The 17,248-nt window shown below is 31.2% G+C and overlaps 1 protein-coding gene across 1 annotated transcript in view; it reads right to left on the reverse strand.

Annotated features, from left to right (window-relative positions):
- Window positions 1-2,064: 2,064 nt before the first annotated feature.
- The window catches only part of LOC111639506 (abnormal cell migration protein 10-like), a 65,592-nt gene continuing 50,408 nt past the window's right edge, over window positions 2,065-17,248 (reverse strand). Inside the window, exons 7-11 of the mRNA XM_023385397.1 lie at window positions 9,175-9,249; window positions 4,789-4,932; window positions 4,561-4,671; window positions 4,369-4,470; window positions 2,065-4,289 (exon numbers count right to left, since the gene is read on the reverse strand). Coding sequence (XP_023241165.1) covers window positions 2,394-4,289; window positions 4,369-4,470; window positions 4,561-4,671; window positions 4,789-4,932; window positions 9,175-9,249 — 2,328 coding nt within the window. The 3' untranslated portion in view covers window positions 2,065-2,393. The remainder of the gene's footprint in view (window positions 4,290-4,368; window positions 4,471-4,560; window positions 4,672-4,788; window positions 4,933-9,174; window positions 9,250-17,248) is intronic.

The raw sequence follows: 17,248 nt of genomic DNA on the forward strand, positions 1-17,248 counted from the left end.
ATCCGCAGCACCATACCAACCTTAGATTATCTTAGGTTACCGGCTCCGTTTTTCTCCGAAATTTGATTTGTTGACAGATTCACAGCCGAATATCAAACGGTAGTTTGATATTCGGCTGTGAATAGTACAGTTTCTTAAAGTTAACATTAGAAAATATTATATCTGAAAAATTTTTAAGATATATTTTCAATTCCTGTCTCCTTGACCATTGAATTGTACCATTCCGTACTATCCGAGTATCGCAATATATGTGACATTGGTAGGCTGAAATAATCAAACTCTTTATATGGTTTTCGTTTTAATGTTTGTTATATTATAGTATGTAGTATTTGATTTATATAAGTACGAAGGTTATCTTATGCAAGGGTTTATCACACCGAATGATCAATCTAACATTATAAAATTCTTTATTCCTGTATTGTACACAATTTAAAGAATTTTTAAAATGTGTTAGAGTGGTCACTCGATGTGATAAACTCTTACGTAATATAAACCTTTGTAAATATAAATCAAATACTATAATATAATAGAAAGATTAGAAGTACGAAATAACTTTAACGCTTGTTTTTTATTTTTTGCCCGAACAATGCCGGGCTTACCTACTAGTTTGATTTATGTTATGTTCTAAAAATAGATTAAACTTAAATTATTAACATTCAGGATATTTTTTAAAAAATGGCTCGTCATTCATCGCGTTGGGTAAATACAGTCGACCCCCTATAGTACTGTTGATAATTCCGTTTTACAGTATATGAATTCCATGTTGTACGAGTCACTTAGATTTTACAAATACATGAGCCGTTCACAGCCCGGCACACGTATTTGTAAAATCTAAGTGGCTCGTACAACATTATTGAATTCATATAAAACGGAATTATCAAGTGTTATAGGGGGGTCGACTGTATTCATCATAAACAAATTCCAAAAATTATTAAATAGTATATTAAATGAACAAATAATAATAGTAAAAATTAATTCTGAAAATCAAAAAACGGTATTTTATTTTTTTCTGTCCGAATTTCCATTTAAATAATTACTAGATTATTTCCATTTCCTCAACTAAGTATAGTATGTGGCTGTGGCTGTGGCTAAATAAGGAGTTTTGAAAAGACATGGCGACAGCTATTCATATGACAACAATCTTTAGGCTCTCTAGGCCTAAATTGCTGATAGCGCCGCCCTGGTGACAGAGCTTGTCCCTAGAAAGGTTTTGGAGGAGAGAGCACCAATCTCATATTCTAGTAATCGTGACTCCGTTTGCAGTTCTCGCCCATCATTTTTTGATTATATGCAGGAATTCTAAATAATCTAACATCCAAAGATTTACTTTTACAATTTGATTGTCAAATTCTTTCGATATTTCCGTGCGTGTTGATGAATTACTGATTTTGAAACCTGCGATTATCAACTCCATCTGAAGAGAGACTTGCTTTTGGTACGTTGTAATAAAACGCTATAATGTTTATTTTCCAAATATTTATTTGACAGGCGAGTGGCGTCAGAATCGTCACCATTGCATGCTGCATTCATATAAGATTAAAGATAAGGAAAGTATAACGTCACATAGTCATCATGGGAAAAAATTTTCCCATGATGACTATGTGACGTTATATTATCCAATCGGAAGTAGCGATCGTTTGTCACTCAGAAGTCGCCGGCCTGAGGAGCAAAAAGTCGCTCTGCTGTTACGTTTAAAGCTGCAGACTTGACGGTGGTGATTAAACAGTCACGTTAAAAAATCTGTGCGCGGTAGCTCTTATTACTAATATAAAAGCCGTCGTCTGTGTGTGAATTCCTTATAACCTCTGCAATCTTTGATCCAGATAAATTTTAGTTATATTCAATATTTCGTTTTACGTTATGGCGAAAAGTAAAGACTAGTTACAGTAGAGCGTCGTTTATCCGAAGGAATTCCAGTCGACAAATTTAAATTTTCGCCAGTGCTGTGGCTCTGTAATCTTTGGCTATGTCTTCGGCTACTCAAATATTTTACTTTTTTGATACTAAATTAACTTCTGAAGTATAATTTTTTATTGTTTTTAGGTTTTTCAATATANTTTAAAAACACTTATTGAGTATTGAATTGGCAGAGGACTAAATAAAAGTCATTGGTAGGAAGCAGACAAGTTGGCATTATGACACGGACAAGTCATTACGAATACAATATGTACACGATATTATGTGATAAACATAAACTAGATTCTACATTTTGTAATAAATCTGTCATGCTTTATCCAGTTTACAGTCTGTTGGTGTGGTTAAATTAACATGGAGTATCGGCTAACGTAAATAGCACTGATCATCTTTCCTCCTCTCTTTTGTAAATTACCCTGGTCTTTGTTTGTTCATTACTACAGCACCATGTTGAGCACATGTGATTACCAACCTTTTTGCTACCACCTGGACAGATGTGTTGTTTCACTACGTTTTGGTGGTGGAGGTGGTGGTCTTTTGATGGCAGCACCGGAATTGCACGTCTCATCGTGAGGAGACTTTTTCCTTGGGTGTCGTGGCTGAGACAGTGAGCGGGACGGACGCTCATAGTGGGAGGGATGATGGGATGGAGGAGAAGTGGGAGACTGCAGCTGATCTGCTGAGGCCGGCGGAAGATAACATGGATCCCTAAATCCCAGGATCTGATGTGGTGTGGCCGAATGATCCACAGATAGCTGCTGGGCGACCTTCCACTTCTTCTCCATCACTCGGTGCAGATCACGAAGAAATGATGCAGGAGGGCAAGTGGATGACGTCTGTTCCTGAGAATGGGACGATGCTGATGATGATCTTCTGACTGGTGTTGTTGTTGTTAATTTTGTCGTCTCACTTCTTTTTGGAGGAGATGGTTTCTGCTGTATTCTCGATTTTCTCCCTCCCGATGCTCCAGAAGATTGAGAAGTGGGAGATTGTGCATCGAGTGATGAAGGGGATTGCAGACTTATACCTCCAGTCCTTCCCTGAAAGTAATTCTGAAATTTTGATTGAACACTTCCTGTAGGGGATGCTTTATTTTGTATAGGACTAATATTATCAGATGGAAACTCATTATCTTCAAATTCATGTGAAGAACTATAACAGTCTATATTAAGTTTTGGTCTGTGTTGAGATTTATGTGCATTATTATAAGTACCCTGTTTTAATTCATTCAAAAAAAGAGATTGATTATGATGAATAGCATCAGCTTCCGATAATCTTCTCTGAATTGCTTGTGAATGTGGTTTTGGAGGTACAGCTGGGGCAGCTTTAACTTCAGGTGTTACAACTAAAATAGTAGATACTTCTTGTTCAGTTAATGGACCATTCCACATCTTTCTTTCTTCCTTTTCTGATTTATCTAATATAGGAGAAGGAGGTGGAGGAAGAGAATTGAGACTTGAGGTACTAGGCCAGCTTGATTCATCATCTAATGGAGGAGGTATAGGTGGAGGAGGTGGAAGAGAATCCAAACTAAGTGTGCTGCTTTTAAAGGCTTCTGGAGGAGGAAGTGGTAATGAACTTGAATCAATTTCAAGAGTTTCTTGTAATTCTGGTGGAGGTGGTGGAAGTGGAAGATCATCAACTTCATTTTCTTTTACTCGACTGTTAACAGAAAGTGAATCTGATGATGGCTTTTTTGACAATTTTTTTGTTATGCAATTAAAAGTAATTCTGTCATCAGTATGAGATCGTCTCAAGCTTAATCGAGAAGCTGCTGCTCTTCCTAAACTTCCTACATTACTACTTCCACTGCTGCTACTACTACTCAAACTAACATTATCTAAACTTACAACATTTAAACTTTCTTCTCCAGACTGTTTAGCAATACTTCTTGTAGTATTAGTAAGAGGAATTTTTGGTGTCATGCTAGGTTTTCTTTTAATTGTACCAATTGGAAAATCTGCTTCAAATGCAATCTGCTCTGCAGTTGGAGTACCAGTACTTGATCGTTCAGACATGCAGCCACTGCTGCTGCTAGTACTGGATTTAATGGAATCCTGACGTGCAATGCTTCCATGACGTCTTGGTTTTTCAAAAGGAGTTGGTGTAGTTGAGGTTGGAGTTGATTCTGAGCTTCTGTTACATTGATTTTCTGAATCTATCACTTCTTGAGTATACTGATGACTAATTCCATTAACAGATGTTAAATCTGGTCTATCTGGAGTTGCAGGACTTCCTGAACTATCAGGACTTACTGTCATTGTTTTGGCCATAGAACAGATTGAAAAACTTCGTGCATGTGCTAATGTATCCAAATCATCTTCAACTATTTCTCGAACTAATGTTTCATAATTTTCTTTAATTTGTCTTCCATACTAAAAAGAATAAAGAATAATTCCAAATTTTTCATTATACTTTCATTATACTTTCATTTTTAATTAAAAAGCAGTTTACCTTTGCTACTCTGATGCCAATTACCCAGTGATATAAGGATCTTTCATCTTCAGTACATAAATACTTGATATATTTTGAAGATTTTGTTTGTATTTGTGGATGCTATAAAATCAAGTTATATGAGTTAATTGGCACAAAAGTGAAACATTATAGCTTTATTGTAAATAAAAAATTACAATTTAGAAAGCTTACTTTAATTGCAAAGCCAAAATCAGTAGGTGCTTTAAATTTTTTTCTCCATCCAAATCCAACATAGACATTATTCATTTCAAAAGTAGTCAAACAGGATAAATCTTTAGAAAACTAAAAGTTTCAGATAAATTTAAAAGTTATTTTATATAATTATTTTGTATATTTATATATTTTTTAGTTATAAGAGCAATTTTCACACAGAGAAAAACTAATTATAATATAACTTGCCTTTGATTTGCCTTTTGGACAATAATACAATCCAGATGCTCTTAAAACAAAAAAATGTTTTTTCCATGCTTTTTTCCCATCACTTTTCAGGTAGAGATGACCTTCAACTTCTGGAACTCCTACACCAGTACTTGAAAAAAATTCCTGTAAATAAGTGAAAATAAAATTATTTAAAAATTCACAATATAGATATGAAAGAAATCAATAACGATATATAAGCAATCAAATTACCATAATTTAAATTACAATATATTCTTTCTGTGGGTTTTCTTCCATACAAGTTAAACAATTTTCTGACACGCTAGTAAATTTGTAAAAACTACAATAAATATACAATATACCAAATACATTCATATCCACTAAGAGCCATTAAACATTTTATGTTCCAACTGTTTGATTACATTCATACTAAAACCATTTTCATCTACTTATTAAGAAAAATTATGTTGTTAGTTAAAAAAAAATCATATTCTAGCATAAAGTACTGTACTAGCTATTATTACTTCCATACATTTTCTATCATATCATTATTCACCAACACTCCAACAGCAGAACAGCCCTCCTACCCTCTATCATGCAAAAACCAATTCCACAATTTATGTATATTTATACAGTTACCTTCATTCATTAGTAACAAAAATTTTTATATCTAACTATCTCTGTGTTCAAACAACTTTCTCTTCATCATAATCATCTAAAAGAAAAGAAGAAAAAGGAAGAGAAGTGGTAACTGAATTAGAGAATCATATATTTGAGAAAATAACTTAATTTGTTCAAAAAGTTTTTATATATAAGAATATATTTAATTAAAATAAAATTGTATTAATCCTTGATCAAGAAAACAAAGTATAACAAGTATTATATAAACTGAGAGCATCAACAACAGCAGAAGAAAAACTTTGCTGTCTTTTTTAGACTATTAAGCTTAGTTCACACTGAGCGCAATTTTCTGGCGAAAGCAAAAAACAAAGTGAATAACAAACATGACTCGTCTGACAGGTTATTCACTCTGTTTTTCGCTTTCACCAGCAAATCATGCTCAGTGTGAACTAAGCTTTACTATATTATACAGACAGAATTAATTGCAAATGTAAAGAGCCATTCCCTTTGGAGAGACAAGAAGAGAGTTATGAGAAAGAATTAAAGAACATGCCAGAGCAATAAAGTATGATTACAAGAACTCGAGTTTTATTCATTGTGTGATGAATGTGCATGTCATATTAATCTTGATACGTTAAAGGTAGTTTTGATACAATCTTGATACATTTAAAGAATGAATATAATGAAGAGGAAGTTGTTTGAATACATATAGTTAGATGAAAAAATTACTACTACAGTAAGATCCCGCTTAACACTGCCTTGATTAATGCTGATTTGATATAACACAGTCCGCTCGAAGCCTGAAAAAACCTCAAAATTTATGCTGATTCAAATTATCACAAATTATCACAGCACTTCATTGGTTATTCCCAAACACAAACCAATCAGCAAAAGGTGGCAATTCGTCATAGTGCTGTACTTAAATCTATGTTTGTTTGGTGCAATTTTAAAAAAAATATAACATCATGGATGCTATTGGCAATATCGACTTCATTCGGCAAGAATTAACTGATAAATGCATGAACGGAGTGTGGAAAAAGTTGACTAAAGGTATCCAAGAATTCTCAAAGAGAAGAGCCTAATCGATACAGCAGGATTTGGAGATGTAGATGAGCAGGATATTGAGGAGTTACTGCAGGTTTCTGGTGAGAGCCTTACCATCAATGACCATCAAGAACTGGCAGAACAAGGAATCCATGTGAACTGGAAAATACTGATTCTGAAAATGAAAAACCCAAAGAATTTCTATACAGGTTTCCTTAGTAAAAGTTTGGTAATGAAAACCAAAATCATTGATCGAATTGTAGCAAAAGCAAAACAAGGCATTTTGGATGCAATCTTCTGCTACCAACATTTGCTTCAGGAAAGAAAAAAGCAACAAATAAAACTATGCGACTTTATGGCAAAAACAAGAATTTCAGAAGAGCCAGGACCTTCATTACAAAAAAATGAACTTTACATTTCTGTGTGCGTATGTTTGTGTTATTTAACATACAGTAGAGTGTTGTTTATCCGAACCAATTGGGGACTGGGGTTGTTTGGATCCAACCAATTATGTACGAAAAAATATATTAACCTATCCCATGTTGAAATTTTTCTCCATTGCATGTCGCTTTGCGTTGAATTTTCATCAATGTTAAGCCTAATGTAAACTTTTTAAAATAATAATTTTGCAAAATAAAGAAATAATTTTATTGAAAAATATAAAAACAAAAAAAATTATACTTTAGAAGTTAATCTAGTATCAAAAACGTTTGATTCAGCATGACACACAGTCCTCAGAAAAACACCACACAAAAGTGCCAGTGCTGCCAGATAAAACACACACATAAAAAAAAAAATATTGGAGTAGCCCAAGATATAGCCAAAGATTGCAGCGCCACAGCACTAATGAAAATTTAAATTTGCCTACTGGAATTCTTTCGGATAAACGATGCTCTACTGTATATTATTATGCAAATCAATATAAAAATAATTTAAAATTCAAGTAAAATTTGTTTATTTTTGATTGCATGTTTCCCTTTCCCTATTTACTCTGTTAAATGACCTCATTTAACACTGTTTCATTTAGCACTTTGTCATCTAGGAATGCATTAACTTACTGTAATGATTTATGTACTAATGTACTACATAAATCATGGAATTGGTTTTTGAATGATAGCTGAACACCACCCTCCTGCTCTCTGTTGGAGTGATAGAGAATATATGAAAGTAATAATGAGCAATTATTTATTGTGACATCATCAAAATGCCTGGCTGCAATTTCTAATCACATTTTTAATTTGTTTAATTTAAAATATATGTACATCAGACATTCATATATAGTTAATTGGAGACTCCTGCCCCTAAACTTTCCATATCTGATCTTGCCTTTCACTTATCTAACTGTTGTCAAGATTAAGGAAAGACAGACTGAAGACAGTGAGAATTTATAGCTCTACAATTTTTTCAAATTGCAGCCCAATGAGGACCATGCATAATGTGAAAATGCAAGCTCTTTTGTGAATTTTAAAGCTTCAAATTTTTTTTATTTCCCTTCTTCCTGGAGGTTGAAATTAGACCTTTTACACTTTCAAATACATTTCGGACGACAGATAAGGTTCTCCCTCGCGACCAGGGATTATTCATTTCCATCTTCAATACGATCTACAAATAACTAGTCAATTAACAAGAACCTAAACTTGTTACATGACAGAGGGTAGCAAAAAGGTCACTGATAAGGGGAGTCCGAATCAAACAAACACACACACTTCCTATTTCATCTGATTTTAACATTGATAAAACCAATCAGATGACACACCAAAATGAACAATTATTACTAAGGTTGCACTACATACCCTGACCTTAGCCACCACCCACCACCAGCAATTAAGTCTGTGAGTTTGACAGCTGTTATCAATTTTATGAAGCTTCATGCACCTGAAGCCAGACTGCTCAGAACTTGATCGCCACAGCATAAGAGGTAATTACTTAGAGAAATTAAAACTCTCTCTCTCTCGGTTATAAGCTAGATTAAGGTTAATTTAACTTAAAGAATTTTAAGACTGATAAAAGGTCCAGAACTTAGACATTCTATTGAAAAGAACAAAGTAATCATTGTTGCAACCTAGAATTTTTCACTATTTCCATCTTTTGTATCTATTTGCTTTGTATAATTTTTTAGTTTATTAAATATATTATTCTTATGTTTAAATATGTGTCATCCTTGAGTACGGCCAACCTCACTAACCCTCCCATTCATTTAAAACATATGTCATCCCCTGACAAAGAAGCCAATAAGTGGGGACAAGCTCACCGCTCAACCTCACAATAACGAAATACTGTTTACAAAGGAATACAGCTAATACTGTTATTTATATTAGTTTTAAGATTAAATAAAACTAAAATATTCTGTTTTTTAAAAAAATAGATGAAAATGGTTTCAGTATGAAAGTAGTTAAACAGTTGGAACATTGAAATTGGAAGACAAAATGTTTAATAGCTTTTAGTGTGATTGTGTATTTATTGTATTTTTTATGTATTTACTAGTGCATTGAAAAATGGTTTGTATCTTGTTTATAGAAGAAAATCCACTGAGGAGGGAAATATCATAAAGTTGTTGATTGGTTGGTAATTATGTGTTTGCTGATTTGATCATTTCTAGAAAATTACAGTATTTTGACCATTTATATATTGGCATTGAAGATACAAAATGGAAGCATAGTATAGATTACAGATTATAATTAAAGAAATAATTTTTTTAATATTTCATGATCATCATCAAGATTTATAAATTAACACTTTTACCTCTAAAAGAGTAATTTTTCCTTCATCATCCAGTTCAGCACCTTTTTCAGATGAACTACAACTTAATAGATAATCCTAAGATAAAAATTTTTTATTAAGATTCTTAAAATGAAACTCAAAATTAGAAATGTTTTCTATTATTTGCATATTATTAAACATAGTAAAATTTAAAATAATATTGATATTACAATAATCTACCTTATCTAAAGTTATATAAATTTATCAATAGATTATTTATAGAGACATAAAACATTACCGAAACCTGATCTTAGCAAATAGACACCCAATAGATTATTTAACTTTATAATTAGTATTAAATTACTTTAAATAATAAAAGTTTATTTTAATATGTAATTTTTTTTCTGTACTTTAAAATTAAGCTGCCCAGGAAAATAATGGTAAATGCCATCATCAATTATTGTCTTTGCCCAGGTGTGATTTCTCGCGGCTCTTGTTCTTATTACATCATCATGAAATTAGATTGATTATAAAACATTTTCAGTAAAAATTGATGTTAGAATAAAATTATTCAGATTTATGATTCAGTCACAATTTTATTTTTACTGTATTCTAAAACTTCCATTTTGGCATTTACCATTTGCTTCCCCTGAGAAGTTCAATTATTCAATTTATGTTCTAATTACTTGATTTTAACAGTAATTCAACTTAAGAGTTAAATTTTTTTTTACTTTAAAAATTACATACTGATTATAAATTTTGTTACAAAAGAGTTGTTTCATTGCCAAAAGTTTTTAAAATACTTTTTATTTAAAAGACCGTTTATTAAAATACGTGAAGATTTTAATTGGTTTTGCAATTAATCAAAATATCAAGAATGCAGAAGTTTTAGTTATTCATTCAGTAACATTTATAAAGTTTCAGATTTGTTGATATTAATTAGTTTAATAACATCTTAAAAGCAAAAAAATTTCAAATTATTATTGTATATCTTAAGTTTCTTAATTTTGATATTAAAAGAATTAATTAATCAAATAACTGTTAATTCTATTTCACTTCTGAGTGTTTCCATGCTTCAAAAATGTCATCTTTTATATCATCTGGTAATTTAATCTTTAGGAATATTAATAAAAATTTTTAGGTCAAATTTTTAAAACAATGATCAGATATGAATCTGGTCAGGAATAAAGCTGAAAAAATATATACATGAACTCACAATTTAATTTACAGTGTATTCCGCTTAATTGGGATACAAGTTAATCGGGGTAGCCATTTTATTCAGCCAAACTAATAAACTAATACGTAATTTAATCGCTTAATTGGGACAGTAGCAGAAAAGGAATTTAGCAATTTTTGATATATTTTAGTAATCTTCCAAAAATATGTAGGCACTACATACACTAATGTCATGTAGGCCTAATGAGTGGCAGAGACAAAGAGATTTTGTCTTGCTCAGGCAGTTCAGTTTTTCTGGAGGGGGTCAGCATAGCAGGATGCATCACACAAGGATTTTGTCTGAGGCAGGCCTGAATATGAGCTACTGACCCTGCTCTGGATTGGACCGAATAATCCCCTTTTAAAAGTGAAGGAACAAAGGTCGCCAGACAATTTTTTGAGGTCTCTCAACTGAGTTGGAAGACAACTAAAGTTCCCTTGGAAGGTATTGCATGCATGATTACATCCAGATTCAGACAGCAGCCATCCGATTGTTGAGACCAGCATTGAGCTGGCAGATTCTATGGACACTCCTGCTGAAGTGGCCCATCTCCAAGTAAAGGAAACTGTGCTCAAAGGAAGACTGTAAAATGACTTTTGGATGAACCCTTTTCTTACTCCCCTTTTAGTTAGAACATGATCTAACTAAAAAGAAAGAAAGAAAGGAAAAATTGTTCAATCAGGGACAGATCAAATGGTTAACCCTTGTTCACATCGCTAGTAATATTTTGCAACACTAGCATTATGCGAATCAGTTATCATCGTGAGTCTGGCAAATTTATAGTACAAATATTTTCTGTATTTTGGTTTAAAATAGGTACCTAATTATTACTTTTTACCTATGTATTACATATTTTATTGTACAATTTATTATTAGTTCATTTAATTGGGGCAGCTGCTTATTGGGCCAAAATGAATTAATCCCAATGTATCCCAGTTAAGCAGAATGCAATGTATTTAATTTTGCAGGTCTATATCATTTTAATATAAAATATTACAGAATTATCTGTTTAAAGAGCTTCTATTTTTTAATTATATATTTTCTCTCCTGTATTTATCATACCATATATCAAAACAGGCATGATACAACAGTATATACATTCTCTTACTGACTTTAAACCAGCAATTCTTTTTAAATTTATGATCTTTATTAATTCACAAATGAACATTTTACTGTGTTTATTTGAATCTAAGATTTATGTTAATTTCTTCATGCTAACTCAAGACAAATTTATGACGACAGAAGTGTTTCTGTTGACGTAAATTTGTTTAATATTTTTTGCAAATAAGTTTTATTTCACTGTCTTCTATGATATCAAAATCCAGAAACTTCTTCATTCATCATGTTAGGCTCTTCTAAACCATACTAATGTTGTTTTAGTCACACAACAACAAAACCTAATACTGAGGAATGTACCTGAGTTTTAGTTTTAGTAAATTAAAACTACAGTAATCAACCATGAATTTGATGTTTACATCTTCCCACATGAAATCATATGTTGGTGCCTTTTAAAGCATCAGAAGTGCAACATTTTCTTGAAAGAGTGCTGCACAACTTTTTCTGGGAATTTCATCTACTTATGACATTACTGTAATAGACTAACAAAACTGAGCTCAGTTGACCTCTTAAATATTAAAATGGCACAATGGAATTAGTTACAGAAAAATAAGACACAAGGCACTTGATGTCACTAATTACTTATGTCACTTATGTCAAACTACATTGAATCTAAGATACCCTATTTTCAGACATACCAAAACCTAAAACAAAATTACTCTTACATTAGGGTAAATACTGTGTATTGATGAAAATCATGAATTAACTAACTTAAACACGATACATAGAATCTATAAAATATTTTAGTAGTGATTGAAGCAATTATTGGGTTGTTTGGAAAGTAATTTTGTTTTTTTATTACTAGAGGAATTAGATGTATTTTTACCAGCCATTTTCATTATATACTTTGATAGCTGACATTTTAAGGCTTATTTGTAAAAAACTTTGAAAAAAAAAACAATTGTACAGAATTAAACAGTCTCCCATTAAATATGGAAAATCGAAAGCATCCTTTTCAGCATATTTTGCCTTTTTATTACCAAAAAATCCAAATGCTGTTCAAGCAAGAAAAAAATTGTGGTACATGTATGGAGATGTGTTGAAAGAAAGACAGTGCCAAAACTGGTTTACAAAATTTCGTTCTCGCAATTTCAAAATTAAAGATGTACCATGTACTGGAAGGCCAGTTGAAGCTGATGAAGACAAAATAAAGGTATTGATTGAAGCAAACTGCTGAATTACAATGTGAGAAATCACTAAGAGATTAAATTTGTCAAATTGAACCGTTTATGATCACATGAAATGACTTGGTTTTGTTTCAAAGCTTGACATATGGGCTCCACATGTTCTTAAAGAAAGATTTGCTCCTCAAATGTCAAGAAAAAGATTCATTTTTGAAGTGAATCATAACTGACAATGAGAAATGGATTCTTTACAACAATATCGAATGCNTAAGTGTAGACCCATTAGAATGATCACTTTTAAAAATGATTGATGCTTTGGTGGAAAGCAGAGCAAAGAAAGGATCACTGTATTAATTGAAGCATATTTGACAGAAAGTGAAAAGTTGAAACTGTTAGTAATCAGAAAAAGCAAAAATCCACAATGTTTCAAAGGGATGAAGTCTCGATCACATGAAATGACTTGGTTTTGTTTCAAAGCTTGACATATGGGCTCCACATGTTCTTAAAGAAAGATTTGCTCCTCAAATGTCAAGAAAAAGATTCATTTTTGAAGTGAATCATAACTGACAATGAGAAATGGATTCTTTACAACAATATCGAATGCAAATGATTTTAGAATAGAAGAGATGAGCCAGCTCAAAGCACTTTGAGAGCCAATATTCATAAAAAAAGTGATGTTCTTTGTTTGGTGGGATTTCAAGGGAATTTCTTTTTGAGCTTCTATCAGAATTTGACAATTGATTCGAAAGTGTACTGCCATCAAACAGAAAAGGCCAGAATTGATCAACTGAAAAGGTATAGTGTTTCACCATGATAATACCAGACCTCACACAAGTTTGGTAACTTGTCAGAAGCTGTTACAGCTTGGATGGGATGTGCTACCACACCCACCATATTCACCAGATCTAGCACACTTGGATTATTACTTGAAATGAGGATGTAAAAATCACTTGGATCAGTTTTTGTAAGCAAAGATCAAAACTTTTATGAACGTGGAATCATGCTACTACCAGAAATGATGGCAACAAGTATTTGACCAAAATGGTTGATATATAATTCAATAAAATATTTATTTATTATAAAAATATTGTTTTTTAAATATAAAAATATTGTTTAATTTTGTTTTTTTTTTCCGTGGAAAAAAAAAAACAAAATTACTTTCCGAACAACACAATATTTTTATCATATTTAACTCAGAGCTGAGCAGTGTTATTACATTCAGTAATTTAAATAAAATTATTATAGATATAGATATAATTTGAGTTTTTTGTTTACATTCTGATTTTCATGTTCATTAGACATATTCTTAAAGACAGCTAAAAACAGTAGAACGTTTTATTTGTTTCTTTGTTATGAATTTTTGCATTGTATACTGCTCTTTCAGCCAGAAAATATAAGTAAATTTTCTTCTAAATAACATAGTGAAATTTCTATATAACAAATTTTAATGATAAATAGTTCTTACAAATTTAAAAAAAAAGTCAAATACTCCATCTGAGTTGAGTTTGATACCTGAAATTCAATCTATAAACCCTTCATAAAACTGTGGTCCAGGTATGAGAAATACAAGTTGTTAGATTTTAAAACCATCATATAATCTGCTCCCCATGTGGCTACTGGTTGTAAAAAAGAGAGAGACGTTATCTGTCAATGGGTACATTTGGATCTAAACAACTTACAATTAATGAATTCTTTAGAATTACAATACTGTAACTTATAGTTAACACGTTTTTATTGAAAAAAGTTACCGTACTATATAAATTTTTGACAACATGGAATGCATCCCTATTCACTTCGTAATACAGTACTATACAGTTCAGCGGATTAATTTTGGGTCAATTTTGTCTACACCTCCTCCTCTAGGAATGCATCACTGCAGAGCAGGCCTGTACAGTGAATACGGATATCAGTGACATTTTTCATTGTGTACTGTAGTACAGTATTTAACCAAGAAAGCAGTCTTACTTGTGAAGATGGCTGAGATGAGTCATACCTAAATCATTTTACAGTATTGAATGCTATGTAAAGTTCAAAGAAACTTTTCTAAATTTGTCTATGAGAGTTCTCAGAAACATTAAATTATCATTTAAAATTTAAAAGTTGCATTTCAACTTTAATTTTTTCAGTAATGCTTTGACATTTTTATACTACAGTATAGAACTATCTGCCCTCAAACCTGAAGTTAAAATAATGTGTTGCAGGAAGTTGATAAAGGGTCAAAAAAGAAAGGCATTGCAGCAAACTTCAGAATTCCTGTAACATTTTATTATGGTTGATGATCAGTTAATTTCAAAATAACAGGTTATGGCCTGTTTTGTTATAGGTCTTGTATTTACAAGACCTATAACAAACAGGCTAGAACCTATATTTATGTCAATGTAGATGAAGTAATTTTAAAGTGGTTACATTTAATTTGTAATAAGAATGTAGTTATCAGGACCACTAATTAAACAAAAAGTTTTTTTAGTTTGCAGAATCACTTGGATATACTGATTGGCTGGATAAAATTATTATAGATATAGATATAATTTGAGTTTTTTGTTTACATTCTGATTTTCATGTTCATTAGACATATTCTTAAAGACAGCTAAAAACAGTAGAACGTTTTATTTGTTTCTTTGTTATGAATTTTTGCATTGTATACTGCTCTTTCAGCCAGAAAATATAAGTAAATTTTCTTCTAAATAACATAGTGAAATTTCTATATAACAAATTTTAATGATAAATAGTTCTTACAAATTTAAAAAAAAAGTCAAATACTCCATCTGAGTTGAGTTTGATAACTGAAATTCAATCTATAAACCCTTCATAAAACTGTGGTCCAGGTATGAGAAATACAAGTTGTTAGATTTTAAAACCATCATATAATCTGCTCCCATGTGGCTACTGGTTGTAAAAAAGAGAGAGACGTTATCTGTCAATGGGTACATTTGGATCTAAACAACTTACAATTTAATTTGTAATAAGAATGTAGTTATCAGGACCACTAATTAAACAAAAAGTTTTTTTAGTTTGCAGAATCACTTGGATATACTGATTGGCTGGCTAAATTACAAAAAGAAATGGCCATTGTCAAAAAAGTGGTTTATGGTGAAAGCATGAGCCAAAAGGCATTTTCAATATAGACTAAACTGATTTATTCTTTAAGTGTAGACCCATTAGAATGATCACTTTTAAAAATGATTGATGCTTTGGTGGAAAGCAGAGCAAAGAAAGGATCACTGTATTAATTGAAGCATATTTGACAGAAAGTGAAAAGTTGAAACTGTTAGTAATCAGAAAAAGCAAAAATCCACAATGTTTCAAAGGGATGAAGTCTCTTGAAGTGGCTTATCATTTTAATAAAAAGCATGGATGACTAGTTTTAATAAATAATCAAAAATCTGGCTAGACAAACAAATGACAAGAGAATCTAGAAAAATTGCATTAGTTGTAGATAACTGTCCAGCATATTCTTCTGTGGATGCAAAAAGGCTTAAAAGTACAAAGTTGATAAATTTTGAGGAAAAAACATCATCTAAAATTTAGCTAATGGATCAAGGCATAATAAAAATCCTTTAAAACTCTCTTATAATAATGAAATTTATGATGATAATTAAAGGAGTTGAAAACAATATGACTGACAAAATTTAAATGAATGCATTTTTGAGCTGTCAAAAGTGTGGACTCACAAAGTGACTGAAATCACTATAAAAAATTGTTTTTCCAAAGAGGGATTTAATGAAAACTCTAGTGAATGGGATAAAGCTGATGAATTACCAATTTCAGATTTACAAAAATTATGGGAAGCATTACACCAATTCAATAAAATTATCATCAATATTATGCTGGATGACTTTCTCAACATTGATGGTAACATTACCACATTACTGATGAAGAAATTCTGGAAACTCTAAAAAGTTACCAAACTGACCAAACAATCCAAGATGAGGAACCCATGAAAAACCAATGAAAGATAAAATAATAAAAGCATTTCAAATTATTCATAGTACACTGCAATATTATGAAAATGTGTCTGAAAGCATTTTTAATGCTCTTAATAAGTGTGGAGCATATAAAAAGAGAACATTTTTTTAATTGTTCAAAATTGTGCAACAAAAAAAAATTACAATTTTTAATGAAAATGTAGTTAAACTAACTTCACATATTGTAAATGTAATACTTATATAATAAGCTAATTTTAATTTTAAGTATTACATTTATATTCATTTAAATTATGTAAAATAACAAAAACATTACTTTATTTACCAAAAAGTATTATTATTTTAAAGTATTTCTATATAATGAAATTTCCCCATAGCAAATTTTTTTCAGGATTTAGCAACTTTGTTATATAGAACTTTGACTGTATATTCTGGCATTTTATCATTAATTTAGTTTGAGCCTAAATATTACAACTGATAAAATTAATACAGGTAACCCCCGTATAACACGGTAGTTACGTTCCAAAAAATTGTCGTGTTATGCGAATCCGTGTTATACGAAACAAAGAACTAATACGAAAAGGAGGGTTAGGTTCCAAAAATTAAAAAACATGCTAGTATATTTTCATAATTAAGATAAATATCTTCATTAAAATTTTTTTAAGTGATACATATTAATATAAATTAAACAATGTTTTCTTCGTCATCACTAAAAACACTATTAATTAACCGAGAGC

The sequence above is a fragment of the Centruroides sculpturatus genome, unplaced genomic scaffold, assembly GCF_000671375.1.
Source record: "Centruroides sculpturatus isolate CEXI.00-Female unplaced genomic scaffold, Cexi_2.0 scaffold1298, whole genome shotgun sequence".
Lineage (NCBI taxonomy): Eukaryota > Metazoa > Arthropoda > Arachnida > Scorpiones > Buthidae > Centruroides > Centruroides sculpturatus.